Source organism: Lates calcarifer, linkage group LG12, assembly GCF_001640805.2.
Source record: "Lates calcarifer isolate ASB-BC8 linkage group LG12, TLL_Latcal_v3, whole genome shotgun sequence".
Classification (NCBI taxonomy): domain Eukaryota; kingdom Metazoa; phylum Chordata; class Actinopteri; family Centropomidae; genus Lates; species Lates calcarifer.
The window spans coordinates 25,164,079-25,190,743 of NC_066844.1; the positions used below are offsets into that span (position 1 = coordinate 25,164,079).

At 42.7% G+C, this 26,665-nt stretch overlaps 1 protein-coding gene across 1 annotated transcript in view; it reads right to left on the reverse strand.

Moving 5' to 3' along the window:
• Window positions 1-26,665, reverse strand: part of megf6b (multiple EGF-like-domains 6b) — a 48,002-nt gene that overhangs the window by 20,586 nt on the left and 751 nt on the right. The window contains exons 2-4 of the mRNA XM_018686874.2: window positions 26,211-26,320; window positions 18,447-18,551; window positions 890-1,012 (exon numbers count right to left, since the gene is read on the reverse strand). Coding sequence (XP_018542390.2) covers window positions 890-1,012; window positions 18,447-18,551; window positions 26,211-26,320 — 338 coding nt within the window. The remainder of the gene's footprint in view (window positions 1-889; window positions 1,013-18,446; window positions 18,552-26,210; window positions 26,321-26,665) is intronic.

Below are 26,665 nucleotides of genomic sequence, written 5' to 3' on the forward strand. Positions count from 1 at the left end.
AACATGAGAAAATGAATACATAAAACAAGACAAGGAAAACACACCAATACAGTCTGTGCAAAGCTGTCAAAATAAAGCATGTCGCTTATTTTCAATAGTGCAAAAATATATTTGCACAGTTTGTGTTTTTTGGAGATTTATACACAGAAGAACATTTTAAGTAAACATTATCAGTAATGTGGATTTGACGACTGAATGATTAAAAGCTGAACCAGATGACATTGACAGTGTAGTGTGTGATAACCAGACCCTCTCCTGTCATATCTGGTGTCATCAATATTGAATATTAAAGGGACAATCCACTGATGAAGTACTGCAATAAAAAGTTAGACTCAAATGATTCACAAGAACGATCATCCCCATAATGCAACTTAATATTTTCTTTCTTTTCAAATTTTCTCTTCACCAAATACAAGATTTTGTAAGAGCCGACTTATCTGATATGTTTCCAATCAATCAATCAGGACGATCTCACACAGATTTTTTAGATATTCTTCAGTGCAGGACTTTGCTGTTATCTTTTCTTTTAATTAGCTTTTGATTATTTTATTGTATTGATGTTTGTGAATGACGTGTTTAATGTTGTATTTGTCAGAAGCAGTATTATCCTTTCTACAGGTTTTATTATTACCTTTTCTTATTCCTGCACGCATCAGTCTCATTGTTTTCCTGTTTAGATTTGAGGTGTCAGTCATCTCTAAAGCACTTTGAAGCTCATTAACCTGTACTAAAGGTGCTACATGAATTAAGTTTAACTGATTGTCTCTTTACAACTATTATATAACTATTGTAAAGGCCAAATGTACTATTCACGATGAATAAAATGATCTAAATGTGTGGAGTTCCCCTTTTGATAAACAGCCCAGCTTAACAACCAAATACAACTTACCTTGACATGTTTTGCCATCTTCATTCAGTTTTTGTCCAGGGGGACACCTGCAGTAGAAACTTCCAATGGTGTTACAGCAGAGAGCCTCACAGCCTCCATTGGTCTCCTCACACTCATTCACATCTGTCGGGGGAGAAACGAGGACAAAGTTAATCGCGCTGCCATTAAAACGGCAGCCAAAAAACAAGAAATTCAGAGGAACAAAGAGCAGTCAAACGTGTTTAAAATGCTTTGTGTTCTGGTTAAAAACAGCAGTGGGGATTTGTGTTTGAGCAGCTAAGATTGAGAGAGAATGCATCTTCCTTTTCATGTCGGTCTGATTAAGTTTTAAATATCTTCCTTGAATGAATTTGTATTCAGCCTTTGAAAGTGTGGAAACTGTTCAAGAGCCTGGAAACTCGTGAGAGTTGCTGCGGGAAACTGTGTGTGTGCTGTTTCCATCTTTAAACTTGTCTCCTCTGTACCAACTTCAAGGAAAGTGAAAGAGGAAAAACACACAATATATCCAAAACTAAAATTAAAATATCTCAAGTGATAAATTGAGTGGGACAAAAGGAAATATACAGCAGTAACATGTTGTCCTCGTTGCCTCTTACTTGTAAACTTCCCCCTCCGTGAACCAGAACTAGCATTTATCAAACAGGACCCTCCAAAACAAGAAGTCCCAGTTTTTCCATTTCATTTCCATCAGCTACACTTTGCTGCCAAAGCTGTCTTCGGCTAAACCAGATAAAATCTTTCCCTTCAGTTCCCAAACTGCGCGTAATGACTCGGGTCAGATACAGGTGCTGACAGTGGAGCGTATACCATAATTTGAGCTGAAGAGATCCTGCGTAATGAGGAGATACTAAAATTGGGAATGAAAGGAGTAATGTGGTGTTCACTGATACACTGCAGCTTCAGGACACGGATGCACGTTGCCTGCATTAACGTTAAATTTCGTTCATGTGGGAGTTTGTCAGGAGAGATTAAGCTCACAGCCGTTGCTTTAAACTTGATGACATCGGGCTGTTTCGTTCGCCATGCCAGTAGAAGGAATCTTGGACTGAAAGCTGAAAGCCAGGGAGAAAATTAGGAGCGAGCACTCACTTGGCACCGATCGGCTTGTAAACTTTCTCCATGTCCATAAAAGAAGAGAGTTACTGTACAGAGGGACGAGTATGAACGCAAAGAAAATTGCTTTACGGGACATTTTTTCCCCTTCTAGCAAATTTTCGGTGCATTGCGATGCCAGCGTTTAACCAGCCAATTAAACGATTTCCCTCTCAGTTTACAACATCTGGAAATGTTCACACCAAAAACACTGCCCTCTCTCCATGCCAAGTGTTTAAAAACTCATAAAACACTAAACATGTAATAAAACGTTGCCTTAAACATTAGAATAAATGTTATTGTTTAATGAAACGTAATTCTTATCAGTTTATCTTAGCAGGACTAGATTAACTGCACCTAAAGACACAATTTGGGATGCTCGCTGATTTTTTTATTTGGGCACTGCATCACAAGAGCTTGATTTAATGAGTCTGGGTCCTGGGGTGAGAGAGAGTGCCTGCCTTTTAGTACACTTCATTTAATTCAGCAAAATAAGTTCTGTAATGAGAGCAGCTTTAGAGGAGACTACCACAGAAACATCCCGACTAAAGGAGACAAGTGATGGTCACTGAGCAGAGGCAAACTGAAGTCAAGGGCAGGAGTAAAGACCCTGAGGGATCCTGTGGTCAGATCCTGCAGCACGAGTGTGTTTGTGTGTGAGGATATCTTCTACACACACACCCACACACACACACACCCCGAGGCCACACACCTGTGTGGCAGCTTGAGGAAGGGTCTGCCCGGGGTCAGTGTCACGCTCATCACTCTCCAAGTCTTTCTGCCCAATAGGCGAGCAGGAATGTTGAACTGCTACGGGTCAGGAGGAGAATACGAAACACAAAAGTGGAAACTGAATGTCTTCGTTGGATCGATAAAGAGGCATGTCTTTTTTATAATGGAACTTGGAAATGTGGAATTTTTCTTTATTTGCCCATCAGGTATTCAGTTTACTAAAGCCAAAATCATGTTTAGAGGACAGGGGAAACTCATTTGTGGAAAACCATGTAAAGAAATGAACCTTTGTCATGTACTTTTAGGATGTTTGTGTTTGTATTAGTATCTTAAATTGCATTTTCTTAAATTTTTTTGTTCTCCTTTACAATGAGGACCACATTGAAATCAATAAATAGTTCCAAATCTCTGACAAAAAGGAAGAGATAAACCAGATTACTGATAATGTGTGGTTGCAACATGGAAAGATTACTTTAATCTAATCGCTACAGCTCTTTGCTACACTAGTGTTTACACTGATGTTAGCTTATTTCAAAACAGAAGCATTCCCAGCCAAAAAACTTATTTTCCCTGCATGTTAAACTCAATGACCTCTGAGGACAGGAGTGAGTCTGGGGGTTGGAGCAGAGGCTACGCCCTCAGCTGACTGCAGGGGGCAACGGCGAGATCAGTTTACAGTACATCACCCTCACCCGACCAGAAATCCCTCACCACACTGAGCCTCCAGCAGAGTCATCGTGGACAGCTGAGGGCACGAAACAAGAGCTGCAGCCTCTTTAGAACAAGGAGTGTTTTAAGATCAGCCCCTTCCCTTGAAACGTCGGGTCGTCGAGGTTTCTTCTCCCTGACCTGAGCCTCTTGGGGGGTTTGGTGCACACGTTTTCCAAGAAGAGATCAGATGCCTGAAACAAAGTAGTGTGTCTACATCCCATTTTATGCCTCGGGTCAGTGTCAGAGGTCAAGGATGAGGGTCAGGACCGTTTCACCATGTGTGGACGTTCAGATATTCAGAACAAAGCACAGGTCCCTTCCAGCCCTGAGCAGAAATCAGAGGACTCCTTCGATGTAATATTAATCTCTCAGTTCTGCTTTTGACTGAAAAACAGCTAGCCTGCCTCTGAACAAAGGTAAATAAAGTTAGAGATCTTCAGAGGTGCTGGAAAGTCAATTTGACTCACTTTGGACGGAGTATTTCCCAAAATGTCATTTTTCTAGTTGTTTAGCCAATAAAATCTTTATACTGAAAAGAAAGACTGAAAAATTCCCAGAAGATATTCTATTTACAATGATGTACAACAACAAATAATTGTTGTAATTTATATTTTTAATTTCATTTCAATTATTGTAGATGAACTTTCTTTCTATCAACTAATCGATTATTTGACTGATCGTTTCAGTGCTAGATGCTTATAATGTTGTTTTTGTTGTCTGGCAGAGAACAGCTGATTCATCCTAATACCATTTTGGAGGCTGTCGTTAGTGGTTTTGTATTTTACTGCAGTGTGTTCATGGAGTCGTGCAGGGTTTATGGCAGAGGTGGGCCACACTGCCTGAAGCCAAGACCACCTCTGCTTATTTATTTAAAAATATACATTTTCATGAAAAAGAGCCTCAGTGGGAAAAGAGCAGAGGCTTTACTTCATACAACAACTGTCATATTACAGTATTTATTATGAATAATGTTTAGACCGTCGTGCATTAACTAAACTGATCGTGAAACATCAGGACCGTCTGGATCTGAGTTGACATCAGCTAGTTTTTTGTAGAAATAAATCCTGCACTTGTTTCTAATGCTCTGTCTCCCTCCTGTACTGTATGTATGAAGGTGGAGTTTCTGTGCATTGTTCTATGACGACAACAAAATCTCAGCTGCATTGTTATGAGTGAGAAACAGATTGCTCAGCGCTGTTATGTCTCCCTGTGAGCTGATTTCTAAAACAAAAACACGTCTGTAAAATGGGTAAAAATGTGTATTTCCCTGCAGTGGATACTCTGTTCCAAAGCAATCAGGTGAAGAATGAAAAATAAAAAGACGCTTCACTGAAACTTTTGATTGTGTCTCTGCGAGTTCAGCTGCAGCAAAGCTCCGGGTTTACATTCCTCTGCTGTATTGTGTGACTTCCTGCGATAAGGACGACCGCCACTGCTCCTGAGAGGACGAGGCTAATGTCTCGGCAGACTGCGAGGGCGCTAAGACTGGGCCAACGAAAACCACCAGACCTCTGATATTATCTCAGGGGGTCATGGGCCGGAAAATTGCAGCATTCATCAAGGATCAGGAGGAGGGGTGGATGGTGGGGGGGTTGAGAAGGGGGAGGCCGCTGAGGATAGCACTAACCTGTTTCCTTTTAGTACCCTGATCTAAAAGCCTGCTGGTGTAACACTGTGCTTTGCTAGTGTTCATTCCTGGTTGCATTCCCTGCAGTCCTCACAGCTGCTTTCATTTACCAGGTGCTATAAAGACGGGGATTGGCCAGAGGCACCATGAGACATGTTTGAGTCAGAGGTTTCATTCAGACGACGGACTCAGGAGAGGACTTCTCCAAGCTGTCCTGCACATGTGTGTGTGTGTGTGTGTGTGTGTTGGGGGCGGGGGGCTGGCGAAACACAGCCGACAACATCTCGTCTTGACTCACAAACTAACCATCTGTGAACTGGGACTGACAATTTACTTCACACTTCACTGGAAACTCATCCTCACCTTTGACCTCAAGTATAACCGATCCTTAAAATGTTTATTGTAGAGGGCACGTTTCTTTTATCTGTGATAGGCAGCGCCACAAGGCTTCCTGCCAGACGCTCAAGAGAGACAGATAAACTGGTGAAATACGCTCGCTCAAGCTCACAAAAGTTATTGGAAAAGTTATTTTATGGACTCCATAACTCCTTGTGGATTTCTCAGGGATATTCCGCTCCTGGGGTCAGATATCATGAGAATCTGAAAGACAATGTTTTATCTCGGCTTTGCCTCTGTAATTTGGGCCATTGTCTCTACATGGTGTAAGTACTTTAGTTCTAAAGTTTCATTATAATGTCTTTTCTGCCAGACTGCTATCTGAGCTATGCAGCATTTATAGGTAGACCACAGGAGATCAGGACGTGTGCTCGCTCTTCATGCCAGGGTGAAATCAGATGAGGCACACAATGACAACTTGATGATTAGTCAGAGAAAATAAATGATGGTGATTCAGACTGATGGCAGATTTCTGGTACGGATGATTGAATATGATACACAACAGATTCAGATATTTAATATAGCTAAAACTGCAGGGGAAAACAATTATACCTTCATGTATTCATTTCCTCTCTTCTCCTCAGCTCAAGTTCAACAGTGCCCCCTGCTGTTAATCTCCTGCTACAGCAGTAGCAGTCCAGATGTGCGGCTGGATGTTTTATTAAGTCGACACTGTTTGATTCAGCTCCGCTCTCATTCATCATGTAACTAAAACACAGCTGCCACAATATCATAATTAAACGTCAAAGAAGACCACACTTTACTTGTCAAACTGCCCTCCCTCCTGGTAAAACATCTTTCACTCTGGTTTACCACACTGACTTACACCAGAAAACTATGCAGGCTGTATTAAGCATCCAATAATTTCCTCCCCCGGTTGTATTTGATGCAATCATGGTGCCAGTTTTGGATACGAGTTTCTTCCCTGAAGCCCTGTAATTGTGGCCAGCGTGGCAGCTAAGTTGTTGTTAAGTGGCACTATCGTTCGGACGTGGTGCGGCTTTCCTGGAACCAGAGAAGTTAAAAAATGTCCCCTTTAATGACAAACCACACACAGGCCTCCGTGATGTGTATCCACTGATGTTTAAGGCGTCAGTACCTCAATTCACAAACCTCTAATGTTTCCATGAAGCCATTAACAATCTGTCTCAACTCTTACCACTTACTATTATAGGCATTAAAAAGCGCTTTCGTGTCCTTTTTAAAAAATATTTTTATAAGACATTCACAATTAGGCTGCAACCACACGTCTCAGTGGTGAAGCCAAAGCAGAAATGTCCCAGCAGCTATACGTCTAATTACTCCAAATAAACTCAAACTGTGCTAAAGTCAACAAAGAAACGCTCCTAAAAGTATAACACTGTCAGTGAATTCATTATTCTTCTAACAAAAATATTATCACCAACTATTTTGATACTTTTTTAAAGCAAAAATGCCATTCATTTTCTTGATCTTACATTTCACTAAAGTGAGTATTTGGGGGAGTTGGACTGTTGGTTGGGCAAAAAAAGACATTCTGTGATATTGAAACTGGCACTTTCCCCAGTTTGCTGTTTTACAGACCAAGAAATTCATCAAAAATGAAAACGGTTAGTCCTAGTCTTATACAGACCTAGGTAAAATTCAGATAATGGTAAAGCAATTGCTACATTAAGAAAATACAATGGGAGAAAAGGGAATATGTCCTGAGGTGTTTTTGTTTTCTTTACAGGTGTCAGTCTGTTAAAATTTGTATATTTCCCATGTGAAAACACAGATGAGAAAAGTCTAAATTCTCTGCTTATCTGCCTATTTAAACAGTTATATTTTGTTGTGATTCAGCTCCTCTTCCCAGGGCAAGTGTTGACAAGAAGCCACAGACAAGCAGCAGACTGTTGTGTTGAGAGAAACACAGAGAGGCCGTCTGACTCCCGGGTAAAAATATCAATCAAGCGACTCGGTAATCTCCATGCAGCTTATTACCCTGACCACTGAGCCCTACGTTTTATTATCTGCGCATGTTTGACCACAGGGGAATAATGTGCGACATCAAAGACGCTAAAATCCGATGTTTGAGTTTGTTTAGTGAACATTCTGCTCTACTGGATCCTAAATGCCTCTAATCCCTGTTTTGATGATCCATTTCACTGCACTGCAAGGTAAGCTTCTAAGTGTGTGTGCATACATGTGCAGAGTGTGTTTAAGCTTCATATATGCTTAAGAGCCAGCTGCCTCTCATTCCTCTAAGCTTTAATTCTTTCTCTCTTCTTTGCTGCAGGTGACAGCGACGACGATAACTCCTTCATTCCCAGACACAAATCGGTAACAGTCACATGGCTGTGCCTGCGGTCAGACACCTCACACTGGAAATCTGAGTGTTATATTCCAATAAAGACAAACCTGAAGTTCTTTCGCACCAATGTCTTGACTGTTCTGTCATATGATCTTAGGATGGAGGGTGAGGAACGGAGCCATACGTCTTCTGACTTCTGTCGCTTATTTCTACTGTCAGTAAAAGTTATAGGCTGCAACCCAGAAAAAAAGCAGGCCAGCTGTATGAACCCATGCATGTATCCAGAATAACATTTTATGATCTACACAGACGAACAGGAGGAACAAATACCTCATGGTCCTCAGGCTGCTGCCCTCTGACCCTTTGCGTGTGCTCTATCTGTGCTCTACCTGTTAGGGCCTGTCTTTTCCAACTCTGACCCAGGAGTTTTGAGTGCCTGGGACAACACATGGAAGCCCGGCAGGAATCCAAAAATTACTTGTTGTGGTTTCCAGCCCGTCTCCCTCTCGGTCACATGTGAGATATGCTGCAGTGGTATGCACACGGCCTTAGCAGACGGAAAGTTGCCCAGAGTCGTTTGGCTACAGGGCAAAAGGTGGCAGATACATGACAGACTGTCATGCTCAAGGTGTATGAGGGGAATAAACACTGAGGCTCTGATCATTGCTTCACATGTGCGAATGTGAAACTACATGATTTTACAGTTGTTCAAAGTTGAAAGGAACAGCAGTAAAATAGATAAGCCCCTGGGAATGTGTAGTTCAGAGGAAACAGGCTCCATTTTCACATCATATTAGCTCAAGTCACACCGCACCAAGGCGCTATTTCAAAATGGTTTCAAACAATATAAAGCCAACTGATGATCTGTCATTAAAGTTTATGATACTGGATTTCTATAAAGCTGTGAGCCGTTCAAGCAAGGTGCACTTTCATATAATCAGACTGTTTAATCTGATTATCTTAAAGGCTCAAAGAGGTAAAATCATCCAGTTTTCCACAAGAAAAATTTCACAAAAATTAAACAATTGATGGTGTAAATACTTTTTTTTCCTATATTGATCATTTTACATCGTCTCAGATTCGTCTAGCGACCCCACTGGGAATGCCCACCCTCAAGCTGGAGGCCGCAGATTTGAATTAACATATAAAATGAAGAAGTGAGAGATGAAGACAGGATAAAAACAGCCTTAACGTGAAAGTTGAAGTCTCGTTACGTTTTGTTTCGATTAGCATCTGCTTTTCACACCATCAGTAGGACGCCGGCTGTGGACTGAAAAAGAAATCGCTCTCTGGTGAATGTTCCCAGAGGCGAAGCGCCTTCCATACGGAGATAATACAGGGTAGATAATGTTGTAGGTGGAGGGAAAACAGAGATTGGAAGTGTTTCACTCAGTGGAATACACAAGGAGCTGATAAGGAGGAACAAAGGCAGCAGAGGCAGACTGAGTAAAATTACAAGAAGATATGGAAGTGAAGGAAAAGGTAGCAAAGATACGGAGAATCAAAGTACCAGGCAGATCAAGGGATCAGTCCACGCTGATTATTCCTCTAATTGTATTTTGCAAACTCTTGTCGCCACCAATTTGCACAAACTTGATGCCCATGCCCCGATCGTGACCAGGAGCGGCCTTTCATCAGGAATGCTGCAAAGAGCCTAATGAGACAGGGTGGGAGCCCAGACGCAGCACAATTACGGGAGATTAGTGAGCTGCGCAGGATGCAGTGGCAGGTAGGTGGGCAAAGACGTACCCCACCCTCTGACTGCGACACTCTCCCTCTCATTACAGATGCCTTTCCTGACTTCACAGACACAGGGCTCCTCTGTCTCCTGCTGTGAAGCTGAAATATCTCGCAGTATTTCAGGGTGGGACATTTGACATAGGAATGAGGGAAGACTGACTTTTAGGATCCGAGCTTTAAGGTGTTACAAAACAACTGCTGCAACAGGAAAATAAAAACTGCTTTCATGATGGTGTTGCTTGTTCAGATTCTTCTTTATCCTCATTTTATTTTTAACAACATTAGTGCCAAGATGATTCGCAAATTAGTCGACCAATAGAAAACTGACCAAGAACTATTTTTACGGCTGTTTAAGAGGCTGGGTTTCCTGGTGAACAAATTATGTTTACATTCAGCGTTTCTTACAAATATGCATTGTGTGTATCCTTGAAGCCTGACAAACATATTGAAAGCATTTGCTTCATTTTGTAATCATATAATACACTGTCCATTCCCTACATCTGTGTTTTATTAGCTTGGAGTTTTCTTCTTCTCTGCTTTTGCTTTCAGATATCTTCTAGACCACATGGTTAATCTATTATTCTAAAAAATAATCAACAGATTAATTATTTTAGAAAATAATTAGCTGCAGCCATAGAAGAGATGACTCCTAATTAATGAATGGATTAAGAAGGCGAAGCGAGAGAAAGAAGGAACGAAGCAATCAAAAGAAGTTCAGGGCAAAATGTTGGAATATGTTTGAGAAAACATTTGCTTGAAGCTTCTAGTTCTCCAAGCAGTTCCCACATCTCCTTCATTTCAGCTGCTCTGGACGTCACGCTAAGCTGCCTGCTAACAATACTCAAAGAACAGGATTAAACCTTTGAATGGCAAAAAAACTGAAAACATGTCAGCGACTCTGAGAATGGTCTATTTAAACTCCAATTTATGGCTGATGGGAGAAATTGTGTTGTAACAAAAAGAGAAAAGGTTAAAACCATCACCATCATGAAAAGCGAGATTATGTCACCACCTGACCTTGTTCCCTGTTCCTAAAAGAGCCCTCACTAGAAATTTTTCACCTCCTGTTTGTGCTTTTAAAGTCAGAAACGACGTCGTAATTCTCTCCAAGTAGAAGTAAAAAAGCAGATTTCAACCTGTTCACAGCCATTTTAGCTGCAACCTGTTAAACCCATCAGAGAGGAAAAGGGAAACCCTGAGAATGATTTAGACTGCCTGAGATCTTTCTGGACATTTACTATCCCATTATCAGCCATTTGACTTTTACAACTTTAAAAAGCTCTAAAAAGTATAACAGCCAGAATTTAAGCAGATAAAACAAATATGGTGATCATTATACAAGGGTTATATAACCTAACGCCCTGACGCCCGACACATTTTGACCTCTCGGTGGAGGATGGACACACCAATCTTGGGTGACAAACTGCTGCAGCTGGCCGTCTCACAGCTTTACAATCTCATGGCTTTACAGTCTTTCATGCTCACATTTAGCTCTGGGTAGCTGACCAAAATGAAAGGTAATCAGGTGAATTTATGGGAGAGTGTTCAGGTCTTTCAACCAGTTCTAATGTACAGTGATGTAAACAGGAAAAATGTAAGGTGTGATATTCCGGATCCTGGATCTGTGATGAAGCTGCCAAGTGAAGTAGATTTGCATCGCTCACAGCGTGTCAAATAGTCAAAACCACGGCCTGCACTATACCTGTCAACCTGTAGGATATTGATTTAAATCTCACATTCTCCTCGTGCATGTTTGGATCTATTCCACCTCCTTGTCCTCCCAGAGCATGACCTTTATCACAACATGTCAAAAAGTTCACCGTTCAGTCACACTGACTCACAACGGGATCATGTGCGACATCAGTGCTGAAGCCATGAAGACCACTGCATGCATGTGTCTTTCATTTTGGGGCACTTCCTCGCTTAAGTGCTCAGCTAACTCAGCATGGAGGTTTCTCAAATGTTTTTCTTGATCCCAAGTAAAAACTGTTCAACAGGACTCAGAGTTCAGGGATTTATTTTTACAATGGGGAGGGTCTCACAGTCGGCACGCTGAAAGCACCTCTGTCATTACATTCCTCAGATGTGCAGGGAGCAGATACTTATTTAGCCGAGGAAAAAAGTGTCTCCTCACTAATCAACGGACAGTCAAATTTGTACCCTTGCCAGGGTGAGCAGCATGGTGAGTGTGAAATGGTTTCGCCATACGGTAAAGGGATGTTCTCTTTTACAACACGACCTCAGGTGGACCTGCATGCCCTAAACATGACAGACACCATCTGTGTCACTGCTGCTCCCTCCTGTCGCCGTCAGTCTCACAGTGACTTGATGAGCAGCAGCGATGTCGTGTGGCATCTCTGCCTTTCGTAACCGCTTGAGTCCAGCTCGGAAAAGCCACAGACTGGGTCCACATGCTGGCTTGACCTCTGACCTTTCTGCTCCACTGCAACCTTTGGTGCAGAGGGAGATGGCAAATGTCACCGCTGTCACGTAATCAGCTTAATTAAGCACACAGTTACACTAATAACACCATAATCACCAGTGCTCTTCCACCTCCATGAGGCTGAAAAGATGAGCAAACACCACATCACTGCATTGCTGCATTCAAATAACAACACTTATAAACTTCTGCCCAACATGCCACTGATGATGTGTTAACTGGAATTTGGCATCTGGGAGGCAAGAACCACCCACATTTTTGGTCACATTTGGCCTTAATGTGCTGCAGTGGTTAACGTGACTAAGCAGGCGTAAACCATGCATGCATTACAAACATGTAAAAAAAAAAAAACATGTTTGTGAGCAGGAAAGAGATGCACATTTAGCAAAATGGATCAAACGTGCACCAGTTACAGAACCCCTCCCACCCTCCCCTTGACCTGCTTTAACACAATTTACTATGTCTATGTGGATGTGAGGTGAGAGGAGGGGGTGTCAGGGAGGCAGGTTACAACAGGCCACTGGATTGTTAATCTGAGGAAAGACCACTGTTGAACTTTAGGTAATTGCAGAGTGGGTCAGCTATTAGAGGAGGAACACAGGTACTGCAAAGAGCAACATCTGAAATCACCCTCACTGCTCCACACGCAAAAGTCACTCCTGTCTGAAGATAAACCGAAGCACATACTTTCCAGGCACATGAAACTTTCTGGAAAGCTGCTCCACGCAACGGTGAGGGAAGGACAGAAGCAAGCAGGAAGATGACGGGATTAAAACAAATGTCTTACTTGATGAAAGGATCCACAAGCTAACTCCACATTAGTTTGGTAGTTTTTCCTACAGGTCTTTCTGTGGTTACGAGACATTTTCTACATATAGTCCTTCAACCAGACGACCCCGAGTCAAGTCTGTGCGCATCAAAGGTTGTGCGCAACTCAACAAGTGCCCTTTAACGAGACAATGAATTCCCACAATAGCTCCAGGGTTGCTGTCCTGACCTTGCAACCATGCTAACAAACATCCAGCTTCACAATGCAGCTCAAAGACGGAACTAGAATAACCAGAGTAGCAGTACTGAGAAACCTCTATACAACTGACGGACCATTAGGACCACATAAAGTCCAGTCCACCAATCCAATATATCATATTTTATCAGCTGATCATATGTTTTATATGTGAAATGATTATCTGGAAAATACTTTAAACTACCAGTAGAATATTTAAGTGAATGTTCTAAGTTATTTTCTACTTATTTCCTGGAAAAATAATGCAGCATCTCTGGTGTTAAGTGTGGTGTATCAGCGTGTTCCCACTGTGTCTTTTCTCAGCACCTCGGCCACTGGACTGTGGAGGATTCGCGTCATGCTCCGACAGGCTGCATAGAAATAACTGACCTCATTATTTAGAGCTTCAGTCAACTGTTTATAAGCCCAACTCAAACTGTGATGATGTAGTATTCAAAAGTTTAAAGGTATTGTTAATCTTTATTGGAAAAAGGCTCCAACTTCCATCTCTGCCCTTAAATCTGATGAAGGAAATTATTATTGCTGTTATCTGTTGTTTTAAAAGGGAAAAACACAAAGATATAGAAGTGAAAATGTCCTTTTCACTTGTACATGATATTTCTTAGTTTTTCCCCCTTTAAGAGCACTTATTCTGTCAGATATTAGCTGTACAAAATGGTAGTAAAAATCAGACTAAGACGCTTTATTTGACTCAGATATAATCTTGTTGGATAAAAGGAAGTAATTTTCAGATGGTATGATGTTACTAACATTTATTAGACTTAGAGCTTCAAAGTTCAACATGACTGTGGCTGAGAGAGCAAGCCTGGGAGCCTGCTTTGAAGCAAACATTACAGAATAATGATAATGATGATAGCCATCAGTAGAGGGTCTGTCTTGAGTGATGCCTAGAACAAGCTGGTCGTCCTGGCACTGCTGTGACCCCGAACCCAGCCAAGATATGAGCTTACGGTTCAGGGGGAAAAAAACTGAGACACAATTACTGTAAGAGAGAAAGAGCTCTTTCAGTAAAACTTTTCACAGTTTGGGGTCCTGTCATTACCAATAAAAGCATATTAATCATGTTTAGTATAGTGTTTTTGCCCATCAGGTAATGTCTATTTGGCACATTTTTTCCCTCTGCTATCAAGGATTTAATTTTCATTTTATCACTGACTCCTCATATTTGTGTCAAATAACTCTTATAAAGCTATTACACAATCCATCAGTTTTATGTTTCTGAGATAACTTTCATTTTACCTTTTACCTCAGAGCAGGACACATGAGGCAACCTTAAGATAAGATAGAGATTCCTGCACTAAGACGCTCGAGTTTCATGTTACAAAGATCGCCTGCCTGCCTCTCTGTTTGTCTGTCTGTCCGGCCGTTTTTCTGTCTGCGGCTGAGCCCAGATGTCAGCTGGTATGAAGACATCTGTCCTGCCAGAGGTCTAAAAGCCTTGGAAGCTGTTGATCCCAGAGGACACCACTTGTCTCCCGATGACAGGCTGGATACCGAGAACATGAGGCACCAACCGACTAAAATCCCTTTGGATACTGACAAGACTGAGTGTTTTAAAAAGGCAAAGACAAAAACATCTTCACAGGTAGCACGGCTGTCGAGTCTTAAACATTTCTCTGCAACTTTAAATATTTATGACTAAATGAGTTTAACGATGAAAACTCACACTTTGACTCAGTCACTTCAAATAAATGAGAAAAGCTCAGGTAAAAACACAAAATAGAGAAAATCTCTCCTGGAAGATGTTGAAACTTCTACAGAAAATGAAGATGAAAAGAGGAGGATGACAGAGAACATTTGTTTTTCAGGACCATAAAACACTGAATAATGAATTCCATCAGTGTTATAATGTGCCTTTGTTGAAACTGCTGTCATCAGGGCAGTAATTTACACAAACACAGTGACTTATCCTCAGAAGTTTCCATCAGTCATGTCAAATTATGAAACCTTTAGATGAGCTACTCCATCACACTGTATGATAATATCATGGCTTGGGAAGCTCAGAAAAATCAGATTTATTGTCTGTGAAAGGACCAGAGGAGCCTCCGGGCACCAGCCTTTTGCTTTACCACAGAGTTACAGCGAAAAAAAACGTAATTATTGTCTCATACACCACCGAGACACAACGCTACTAAACAGAAAAACAGATGACAGCCTCATACAACTATTGCGAGCAGGGCACTAATTGGCCCCTTTGAACGACATAAACACACACCAATCGCTGAACACAAACATGGAGGAACCACATCAGAGGAGGAGATCACCACACGCGATTGTGGAGGAATGTCTGAAGTGTCTGAATGACGAGTGAATCTCTGAGAGAAGTGCAGCTCCACGCATTCGTCCTCAGCCACATCCTCCACTGTGGCTTTGGGTTTTTATGTAAACATGAAGAAGCAGTGACTGGCAGCTGTGTGAAGCGTGTGGACCACAGCTGGAACTGAATTATAACAGCAGCCTGTGTGAGCGCCGTGCTCTCGTCTACGCAGCCGCTGAGGTTATTTATCCAGGGTTCAAGGACGTGACAGCGTTACAACAGAACGGTATGTGTCTGACCACCACCACAGAGTGCAATATATCAGAGCTGTCACTCAATGAACAGTCATTCATTAGAGGTGATGTTATTGCTCTTTTGCAAATGAGCCACTTTGTACTCGGCCTGCAGCTACTCCCCTCGCCCTCAGGACTTGACTCTGACGTGACCTGTATTCGGTGCATGCAGGACCTTTTTAAAAAAAGGGACAGCTGTGAGAGTACTCCTGCCTGTGTCCAGCTCCCATCATCCCTGGTGTCGCCCCCCCAACAACCCCACCCCCGGTCAGGCGGAGTCGCTCCCAGCCCCACACCCTTCATCCAGCAGCACCATTCAGTGCCAATCACAGGGCAATATAACTGCCAGACTGTTTACGGACTGATAGCCTCCAATAGAGGGAGGATCAGGGTGTGGGGGTTCTGCTGCATAGCTCTCCACCAGCATGGGCCCCTAGGTGCCCATTGATGACAGCTATCATTCACAATGCACAACAATGCTGGCAGATCTCAATGAAAGGGCGGGGGGCTGATGTCTGCACTAATATCAAACAGTGTCACTCAGAGGCTGCCTGGAAACCAAACTGAAAGGGATGAGGACTTAACGTGATGGGATACATAGACAGCTGAGTGAGTATCAAAAAAAGGGAAAGATCTAAACAACAACTAAGCAATGATGATGAAAAAAATAGAAGAAAATACCAGCAGGATTCAAGTTCCTTTGCTTAGATTGGCTTTGTTCGCCATTTTCCCCCCAAATCTTGCCTTCGTCAGTGGGAGAATATTCAGTAGATCAGGAGGAGAATGTGTAAACTAGAGCCAACACCAATATTTTCTAAGTACGTGCCACTGCAGTGACGTAAAGTGTGTGTGTTGAGGGCACTGGAAACATGATTCAGGCCAAAATACATCCCATAATAAGGTTGTTTTCGATAGTACAAGTGTTGTTGATCTTTGGAGACTGCTTCCAGAAGCTGCGCCAGAAGCCCTGCTGCGCGTCTCAAACTGGAAACACAACAGGTGTCGGACAACACCCGTTTTATATCCATTATTGATGTTCTGCTCGATATTTTAAAATGAGAGCATAAATAAAAGTGTTCAACTGTGGCAGTAGGATGAGCAAAACTGTTTGAGTTTCAGCAGCACTGTGTATTTTCTAAAGCCAAAACTGCAGGGAAGAGACGAGTTTCCATTTGATAAGATTTCATTATTTATTTTGGAAACGATAAAAATGTATTTTCTTCCAATGAATGTGTTGGACATGTTTATGTTCTGGTATCCTTGGGACAATTTAAGACACTACTCTGATACTAGACCAAAGAATAAACTCTTATAGCACAGATGTAGTTTTCTTTCCTCCTCTTTTACTTTTCTTTGTCTTATATTGATGAGACAAAGAAGGTGAAGAAAGAAGAGGATCAAGAAGAGCTTCAAAATGATGCCACAAACAGATTTTTCCTCAAAGAAGTTATGATGCACTGGATGTGTCAGTGTTGACATTAGGTTACCGATTACATTTATTATGATTTAGGTCTCCCACAGGTCAGGATCTCAACATTGTTTCTCAGGAGTGAAGGATGAGGGCCTTCGTACCCCACTGTGTGCACCGGCCCTCGCTTCATCACGCCATACAATGATACATCATTATGTGTCAGAGAAAAATGTCCTGCTGTGCTGATCACAGTGACTGATGAGCTGCTACTGTGGAGATCATGGAGGGCAGGCATCCTATCACACACAACATACAGTACCTACATGAAAGCCCTTAAAAAAATGACACTCAGATACATAATTTCATCCACTGAGAACACAGAGGGTTAAAACCCAATCAGCTGGTTCCTACGTGTTTATGCTGAGTCTACTACTTTTAAATATGTTTAGCGTAATTTTAGGTAAACCTACACTGATCAGCAAACATGTTCAACAGATGGCTTCAATCATCTAAAAGACCTCCATTAGGCCCATCATGTCCTGCTTGTTTAGGCACCCAATGGCCTTAAGCTCTGCTAGGCAGCACCTCATTTAGCATGTGTGTTCATGGATCCTCTGCACTTATGATTAAGTCTTTCATTCAAGCATGAAGTAATCAGAAGTAAGCCAGGTCAGCTTAGCTACCACAGAGAGCTCTGATCATATAGACGGGCGGCTGTCAGTGCCGGATTTCCCAAGGCTTGATCATGCGTCTTATAGTAGCCAAGCAGGGAGCGACTGTAGTGTACGCTCTGAGGTGTCATTAAAATCCATCTGTCGCACCGGAGAGCTCCTGAGAAAACCATGCACTGACAGAGGGAGGTTAGAGATGAGCTGGGAGATTACTGGATGCTGACCAGAGAACGTTCAGTCAGGTGTGACCGTCGTTACAAAATGGGACCAGGGTTCAGCTGTCCCCGCAGTTTGAACTCCACTTATGCAACAAAAGTCTGCAGCGTCGAGCCGCAGCCTGACTTGAGGGAGAGATGGATGATTCTGGTAAAAAGTTGACACTAAGAGGAATTTCCTGTCGTGTGGTGTTATCAGAAAAACAACAGAATCCTCCACTGTTTTACTTCAACAGCTCAAATTCAACAATGGAGCTGCTGATAAAATACTTGGGGGGGCTGCTGGTGAAGAAGCCAAATGCTGATGTGAGGAGATTCCCATTCACTCGGAGCGAAAGGCGATCACTCAAACAGAGTTCAGCAGGGCGGCTTGGAGAGCTGATGGTAAGGGATCAGAAAAGTAGGCTCCAGCAAAAGAGCCAAAAAGGTGTTTTTAATCAAATGGTGAGCTGCTATCAGTTTCAGTCAGTCTGTGGCTGTTCTCGTGATTCCTACTTTTACTGTGGCTATTTTTCAAACTTCACACTGCATCCACTGACTGTGGTGCTTCATATCACATCATTCCCTTGATAAAAACAAAAACATATGATGTTTTATTCTCACACTCAACGAGGACGGGGTGGGGCGAAGAAATGGAGCACAAAGACGGAAAGAAGAGGAGGATGTTGCTACTCACCGTACTGGCAGCTGGGTCCGTTGAATCCCGCAGGACAGTCGCAAAGCTGGGTGGATCCCTCTCGACACTGGCCCCCATTGAAGCACACGCCGTAGCTACACACAGCTACATGTGGTCGTGCAGATAGACAAGGTGGTAAAAGAAGACAGACAGAAAAAAAAAATAGGTGAGCAAAGCAGAGACACCTGGCTCTTACCATGAGATGTCAACATCTGCAGTTTCACTGACCTCTTTCTATCAAAGCCTTATCATCGGCCTGTTAACTCCTGACTGAAGAGGAACCTTGATTCTCCTTCATTCACACTAACCAATGTAAGAGGAATCCACCACTTGGCTCTTTTGGAGCACAGAGGCAGGCTTTAGGCCAAGTAAAAGAAATTTCTAAACTCCATTTCATAGAACATGACTGGCAGTAACAGCCTGTGTGACTTTTAGAGGAGAGGCGGCCTCTTTCCCACACAGTTTGAGAATGTTACCTGAGAGTGATTGATTAAGTGAACATCTGATCGTTGTCACGAGCAGTGATCATACAGATGTGCCTGTGTGATCAGGCACAGGGTGAGTGCGGCTCATCCATCCCTTGAGAACCAGCGACCCCACGTTCATAAATCCCTGTAAGTCAAAAGCTGCTCTCGCTCATTAAGATGTGAAATTCAAAGAATCCGGGACGTATACTCAGCGAGAGCCACTGGGAAGCTCAGAACATGTGAATCCACCTCAGAGGTGTACCATCACATTCCATACACTCACACAACACTCACATTAATCATGACAGTCCTTCACCTAAAACTGTGTGTGTGTGTGTGTGCACGTACAGTACATGTGTGCTTATCTGATGTGCATTGAGGCTAACATCCCTGTGAAGTAAGACAGCTGTTTAAGCCAGGCCTGTTGTTTGCACTCTCCTGAGCAGAGTACAGTGCTTAGTGATGACAGGTCCAGAGGATTGATGTCTATCATTGCTCTTCCTGACTGGCTACATGTGAACACTGGGAGTGAAAAAAAAAAAAAAAAAACACGGTCCAGATAATCACAAGAGGAATTTAAATGCCAGTTCTTTTCTTCATGATTGTGGAAGCGTCCTCTGGAAGACAGTTTCACCAAGAGTCTTCTGCCAGATACACATTTTTTAGCCCATCTAATCCAACCAGAGGCAGCATGACCAATCATCACACCAGGTGGTGCCAGTTCTGATGCCATTCATTGGCCTTATATGGTCATGGTGATGGCCTCAACGAGCCCAGAGGTTATTTCAGTTTGCCCCCCCATCTACAGATTTGAACTTTATCCTACCTTTGTTCTTATGGTTTTTTCTTTGATCATTTAAACCTTTAGTTTTTTTGTACTTGTAATGCAATTAAGGTGTGAAATGAACAGAACTGAACAAGATAACTGCAAATGCAAATTACATCTAGCACTGAAATTATCAGTCAATCAACAAAGAAAATTAATAATAACTAACAAGTTGATAAAGAATCATTTAAGTCATTTATGAAGAAAAAACATTTGCTGGTTGTAGCTTTTAAGACATTTGCTGCTTTCCTTTGTTTTATTTTCACTGTAACTTGAAGCTGATCAGACAAAAAAACATCAAATTAAGTCAGTCATTTTTACTTAGAATACTATATTCAAGTATTTTCAGACATTTGTAGACTAAAAATATAAATAATAGATAGAGAATTTTTATTGAATTAATGAAAAGAAGTGTAATCTTTTCCTCCAATTACATCTAAATATCCACTCCAGATACCTTTAAACAGAGGCAAAGGTACAGTGCTCTGCAGAGGAAATGAGAACGTGCTTCAGGGTGTGAAAATATAAGCTGGCTCACTCTGGCTTCAACTGTATCATGTCAGCCACGGGGAATAACACAACATTTCCAGACCAAGGAGGAGGACATGAAGAAGTGATCTCTAATAATCGCACATGAGCCTGAGCAATTTCATCCATGTCTTCTCCGTAGATTTACAGGGCTCCGTGGAGACCGGCGCTCAGCCTAAACATCCGCTTATCATCTGGCCCCATCCTCAGACACCTGCTCAACAGTTGGACCATCCAGGGAGTCTATAACAAATAACCCACACATACACACACACACACACACAGCACTGTACAAAATACAACCCAAAACAAACTGATATGTCTCCTATACAAAACAGAGCACCACAGCAAACATCATGAATCTATGTTGTGCTCAGGAACTAATAATCCAACATTATGCCCAATTTGTGAAGCCACTGAAATCCTACTCCGACAGGAAGACCATCTCACTGCTGCTTATCTGCCCATGATGACTTCCAGTTCCTCAAGACTGTGTGTCTACAGAAGCCATGATACACTGCAGTACCACGGCACACAGTAACACAACTATCCCCACCTCTGTGATTATCTAATGTGAGGGAATTTTGATGTGGTGAAAGCAACAGATGACAGATGAGCAGAAAAAAAGCATTACCCGGTGGTCGGGTTTAACTGCACAGTTTCAACTGGATCCAAATTCTTCAGGACATTGATATTACCTCCAGCTGTGAGAGATCAAATTAGTGAGACATTCCTAAATTGTGGTGAAAAGGCTTTAAATGAACTAAATCACCAGCAACACAGTAAAAGGTCAGAGTCACTTCAGGGAAGCATGGCTAAGAGACAACAAGGGGAATGTACATTCCCCCTTCTGAGATGTGAGACACACAGGGTTGTTTGGCAGCTAACCAGGGCATTTTTGGGCCGCCCCCGTCCCCAGCCCCCTGCTTAATCTTCCCTGAAATAATTCCTTAATGTGGCATGCAGCGTGGCATAAAACTCACTCTCGTCTGTCGCTGTGAATGCCTCAACTCTATTACAAAGACACCTTCTCTGAGAGGATTAGCAGCTTCCACAAAAAGAAGAGACAGACAGAGCAGGGGTCAGCGGCTCGCGCCGAGAAACTGAAAACCCGACGAGCAGGTGTCACCCTTACAGCTCCTGCAGGGGATGACCGCATCAACGCAGAGGCAGCGCCCTGTGTTTGTTTAGGCTCCGTCGATCTGTTTAACCCCCAGAGTGCGACCCAGAGGGAGACCACTTTAAGGGTAATTCACAGACACAAAGGCCTGCGCTCAGGGCTCCGTTTGGTGCCATAATTGGTACGCGTGGAGCCGAGGACTGTATTTTTGAGGCAACAAATCATGTTTTGCTTTGCAGAGGAATGTGTCATTTCAAAGAGCTGCTGTGAAAACCGGGGCCAACTATGTCAGATGATCTCTGACAGGTTTCTTTGAAAGATTTAAATACCATTTATGCTAGACACTAGGTCAGTTTGACAAAGGAGGCACAATAATGCTTTGCAAGAACGTCTTAGTGTGCAAGATCCTGCAATTAGATTATCTGAGCTTTTCCTGCATCTTACACCATGTTGTGTATCGGTATAAGACCCTTCCTTCAGCCTTATTTCCAAGAGAGGGAAGCAACATTGACACTTGGTTTCATCACAAAGAGAAAACATGATTTAAAAAACATATCCTGATGTCACAGTCAATATTTGGCCCACTACATTCTCACTTTGCTTCTCTAATGATGTGAATTGGACAGGATAATGGCGAGAATATCACTCAGACTACACAGGAAACATTTTGTATATTAAAAAATATAGGAAAAACTGAACGGACACCAGCCAGTTCAACATATCCTGAAGTTCTTACATACACCACTGCTTCTGACTGAAAAACACCATCATGTCACTGAAGGTATTTTTACTACCTATACCTACTGTATTAATCTGCATATCTAAACTTAACTGTCCCCAACTTGACCAGTGTAAAAATATAGTCCGTCTGCCCCAAAACATTTTCCCTCTCGATGCCTGCAGCTTGATAATATTGCCTCTGTCTGTCTGGACTAGCGTTTGGACCTGGAACAGTATTCAGCAGCAGTTCAGGAGGTTTTCAGAAGACTAATTTGAAAAACAAGCATCAGTTTGTACTTTTAACGAGCTGGCCATCACGACCAGTTTCCACGCAGTTACGTTCACCGTCTTGTGAGACGTCCAAATCTGCAACTGTCCAGCAAACGTCAACCGAGTCTCTCTTTGGGTCTACTTCTTGTCGGAGGACTACGAGAGTCACGTTTGCTTGGCAGACTAAAGTGGAATTCAACAATCTGCTCCTCATGTTCCTCAGTTAGCATGGACGGCATCAAATAAACTGCAAGTTGTTGAGTAAACTCATATTTGCTCACAGCCTCATATTTGACAGGTCAGTAGCTGTGAGTACTTTGCTGACCTTACCTCCCGGCTGCACGTTGCTCATTAGATCAAAAGGAGTCAGTGTAACCAGGAGCAGTGTGTTGATGGAATGAATCATTTAAATTACACCTCTGTTCTGGTGTATAATTCTCCATGTTACATCTCAGTTGGCTGATTTCTGTCTGTATGCGTCTGGATCTGTGTCTGTTTGTGTTCAGCTATGCACAATGCCGTCCCCATGACCGCTGACATAGTTGTTGCTGTGTTCCATGACACACACACACACAAACACAAAGACCACCCATGGACATACAGAAGACCATTTCCTCTCTTCTGGCTACTGGGCCTATTTCACATGTAGCTACCTTCGCCAGCCTGGTCCCACCACAAAAGGGGGCCAGTTCCTATTCAGCAGTTAACGAGGACGACAAACTGGAGGAGCCATTGTCCCTGCTCCTCAGCCCCTGTCACAAAGCTTATTGTTGCCGTCAATCAACATAACTGTTCGTTTCCACTCCCGGCTAACCCCCGTCCGTCCTCGCCCCGGCCCATGGCTACTGGCTGAGGTAAAAAGGTTAAACTCACTGATTGAGTGGTCCTCCAAACCCCTTTAAGTGGAGGAAGTCGCCATCACAAAGTCAAGAGCTCTTCACCTCTCAGAAGAGCCAGATAGTCATCGAGCCAATTGGAGTCTTTACAAAACACACAAAAGTCGCCTCGGTTGCACTTTTGCAGTTGCAGTTTTCAAACACTTCACTCCCCACAAGTCACCTGGCTGAGTTTTTGTAAACAAGAAGTGATTAGATGTGTTGTTAAACCTTTGAACAGATGTAGCTCTAAGATCTTAATCAGGACAGAAAATTGATTTTGAACTACACTGATCAGACACAACATTAAAACTCATACCTGGTTTTAATGTGTGTCTTTTCATAAGTGGTTAATTGTTTTACTCAAAAGCCATTTTGAGCAAAAATGCCGATCACTGTAACTTTGGGTTCAACAAAAACAGGCATCTGAAACTGAAAACTGTGATGGACATTTGTTTTACATTTTATACACTAAATAAGTAATCAAATCAGTAATTTGCTGATAAATCAATCATTAAACTAATCCTGAGCTGCACAAATGCATCCCTATATGATCAAAGCACTGGAAGGGCTTTAGCTTGATTCTCCACTTTAAGCATTCTTTGCGCAATGATGCTGGAAAAAATCAGAAGTTGGAAAACAAAAACTCCCAAATCTCAGATGTTTGCAAACCGCTCAGGAACTCTGAATCAACGCTATTGTGTCAATGGAAAACCCATAAACCTTCATAATTAGATGATAGTAGCCTGAAACAGAAAGATATGGAAAACAAGAGGGTGGTGGGGTAAAAACAGAGGAATAAAAATGTGAAAATAACCAGACGTTTGCTGTGCTGTGGTATAGTCTTTCTCCAAATATGTGACTAATTATGCTAAGAAAAGAATGCTGGAGAGCGCAGCAGCTGAGTGTATGAATTGTAATACTGTGAGAGGACGTTAACATCTGCACAATGGGTGGATACAGAGCGAGAGAAAAAACACACGACTGAACCAGAGGGAGGACAAACCACTCAACTTGCAGCCACTTCTCAGCCACTGTGTGTGCTGTGTCTACAACACGATTAGACCCTCAAATTCCGCTCAACTGCCTCACAATAACCACAGGTCATTAGTCTAATTACCTTACACTGACATTTTATTAGGGAACACACACCGAGAGAAAGAGGAAAGGAGGGGGGGGCAGCAAGTGCCAGACACTAAATCACTATCTCAACACAAAGCATTCCCATCTTCCCAATCTTCCCGTCATTTGGGGGTTTTCAGGGGGATTTGCTCAAGCTGTAGATTTTGCAAAGCAGATTTTTTTTCCCGCTTTGGATGTTGGAGGTGCTGTTGAAAACAGCCCCACAGATTGTATTGTGCTGACTGAGGTACAGTACAGATAGCGCATAGCAAAGTGCGCAGGAGTGGGAGAGGGAGGATTGCAGTGTGAGCTTCCTTTTATCCCAGTTCAATGGCTCAGAGAAAAGGGTGATTAGTTTGTCCCATCTCAAAGTGCTGCCACGTCTTTGGTTACAGAGATAAAAGCCCCATCTCACATCGAAGAGAGCGGCCATTGTCACGCGAGGGGAGAAACAAAACACCCCCAGTCTACTTAAGTGAAGGGGGACACTGGGCAGTCTTGAGGGATGTCTCTTTAAGATGTTTCTTTACGAGTGTTTTAAAACAAACCAGACTCGCAGAAGAGTAGACGGCGTAATGCTTCCTTGTATAATTTAATACTGTAACCTTCTCTCTGGAAACAAAGAGCTCTTTGAAGAGAGCACTGATGCCATAATAAGACACTGATGACAGGCACATCCAGGAGATCTTCTCCTGCTCTCCGGCCCAGCCACTTCCCATCAGAGGGCTATCCCACAGAGTAGTGTGTCGGTAAGCGGGGGTGTGAGGGCTGGGCGTTAGGCACACCGACTGTTTCCAGGCAGGGCACAGAGGACAGGGAAGAGAGAACTTACTCGTCAGTCAACCGGACAGGGGGACAAACTGTTTACAGGAAGGCTTTGCCAAGGGTTCGTCCATGGTATGCAGGCAATGCAATCTGGATCACTGGCTGTAAAATCCCATCAAAGGAGGCTCCTTGGTCTCAGTGGTGTGAAGCTAAGCTTATCCACAAGGAGATGAGCCGCTGGCAGCCTCAGTGTGACCGACAGAACTACTTGTCCATACATGGACCCGTGGATCGGTGTTACGGTGCGGAGATTCGTCTTTGTTTTTCTTTGTTCTTCTTGTGCAGATCAGCAGGTGGTCTCTGCTGTGGGGTACTGCTTTCAGGGCTTCACTGTGATGGGTGGGGTTAAACACTGGATGGGCTTGTCTGTTTTCATTTCCATAATGCGATCCTCTGACCTGCATTGCCATGTCGCACCTCTGAATGAGAAGGATGGCATGACCGTGTGGATGAGAGCCAAGATTTAAACATTTAGAGCTGTACTGTCCGCTGTAAAGAACCTGCTAGACAGGGTATCGATCGTAAACTTCAGCAGCACTGCAGAGCCATGAGCTCACTCACAACTGTTTTTGCTGATAGACAAGATCACACAAATCAAATTTGAGACGATGACACTTCAACTCTTTCAACACTGGGGAACTATTCTCCCAAAGTCCACATCTAAACCCTGTGGGACTGTTGCAACAACACAAGTGCTGCAGACATGGCACTGACTGACAACATCTGCTGAGGAGTCTGGATGGGCAAACCACCTCTTGACCCTTTTGACCTCTCTCTGAAAACCTTTCATTCAGAGGTCTGTGCCAATGGTGAGGTGATGTTTGAAGCATCCGTCCTCCTGCTGAGTCAGGAAAAGACATATTGCCTTTGAGTAAACACACCTACCTACGCATTCTCTCTGTTCCACACATAAAAAAAGATCGCAATCAATGAAAAACCTGACAAATGGGAATTTCTTTGAACTCTTTCAATGAGAGAAAACTGAAAAATGTAAAGAATGAGGATACTTACGATAGAGACAACCTGCTTCTCCATTAAGTTGAGAAAATCCAGGGCAGCACTTGTACACAGTCTGATAATCCTGTCTGTACACTTGTCTGTACGCTGTGTAATATGCCGTCCTGTCAAAACGACAAGTAAAAAACTTTCAAACCTGCTTAAGTGGCAGTTATAAATTCAATTCAAGAGCCAACATCCTACAAGAGTCAAAACAACAAGTGTGTGTGTGTGTGTGAGATCGTATACACTGCATATGCATAAGGATTATCCGACTAAATATTTGGCACATATAATTCTTAAAGCTTCATGTGGGTGAATATCAGTAGATTAGGAAAAACAAACATGTAATCTGCTCAAACAGCTCCCAGTCTTTTAAGTAACATGCAGTGTAATGTTCAACAATTTTCCCAGACTGTTTTCAAGTGTGAGACTGGCAGACTCTGCTGCCTCTCCCTGTACTTTGGGAC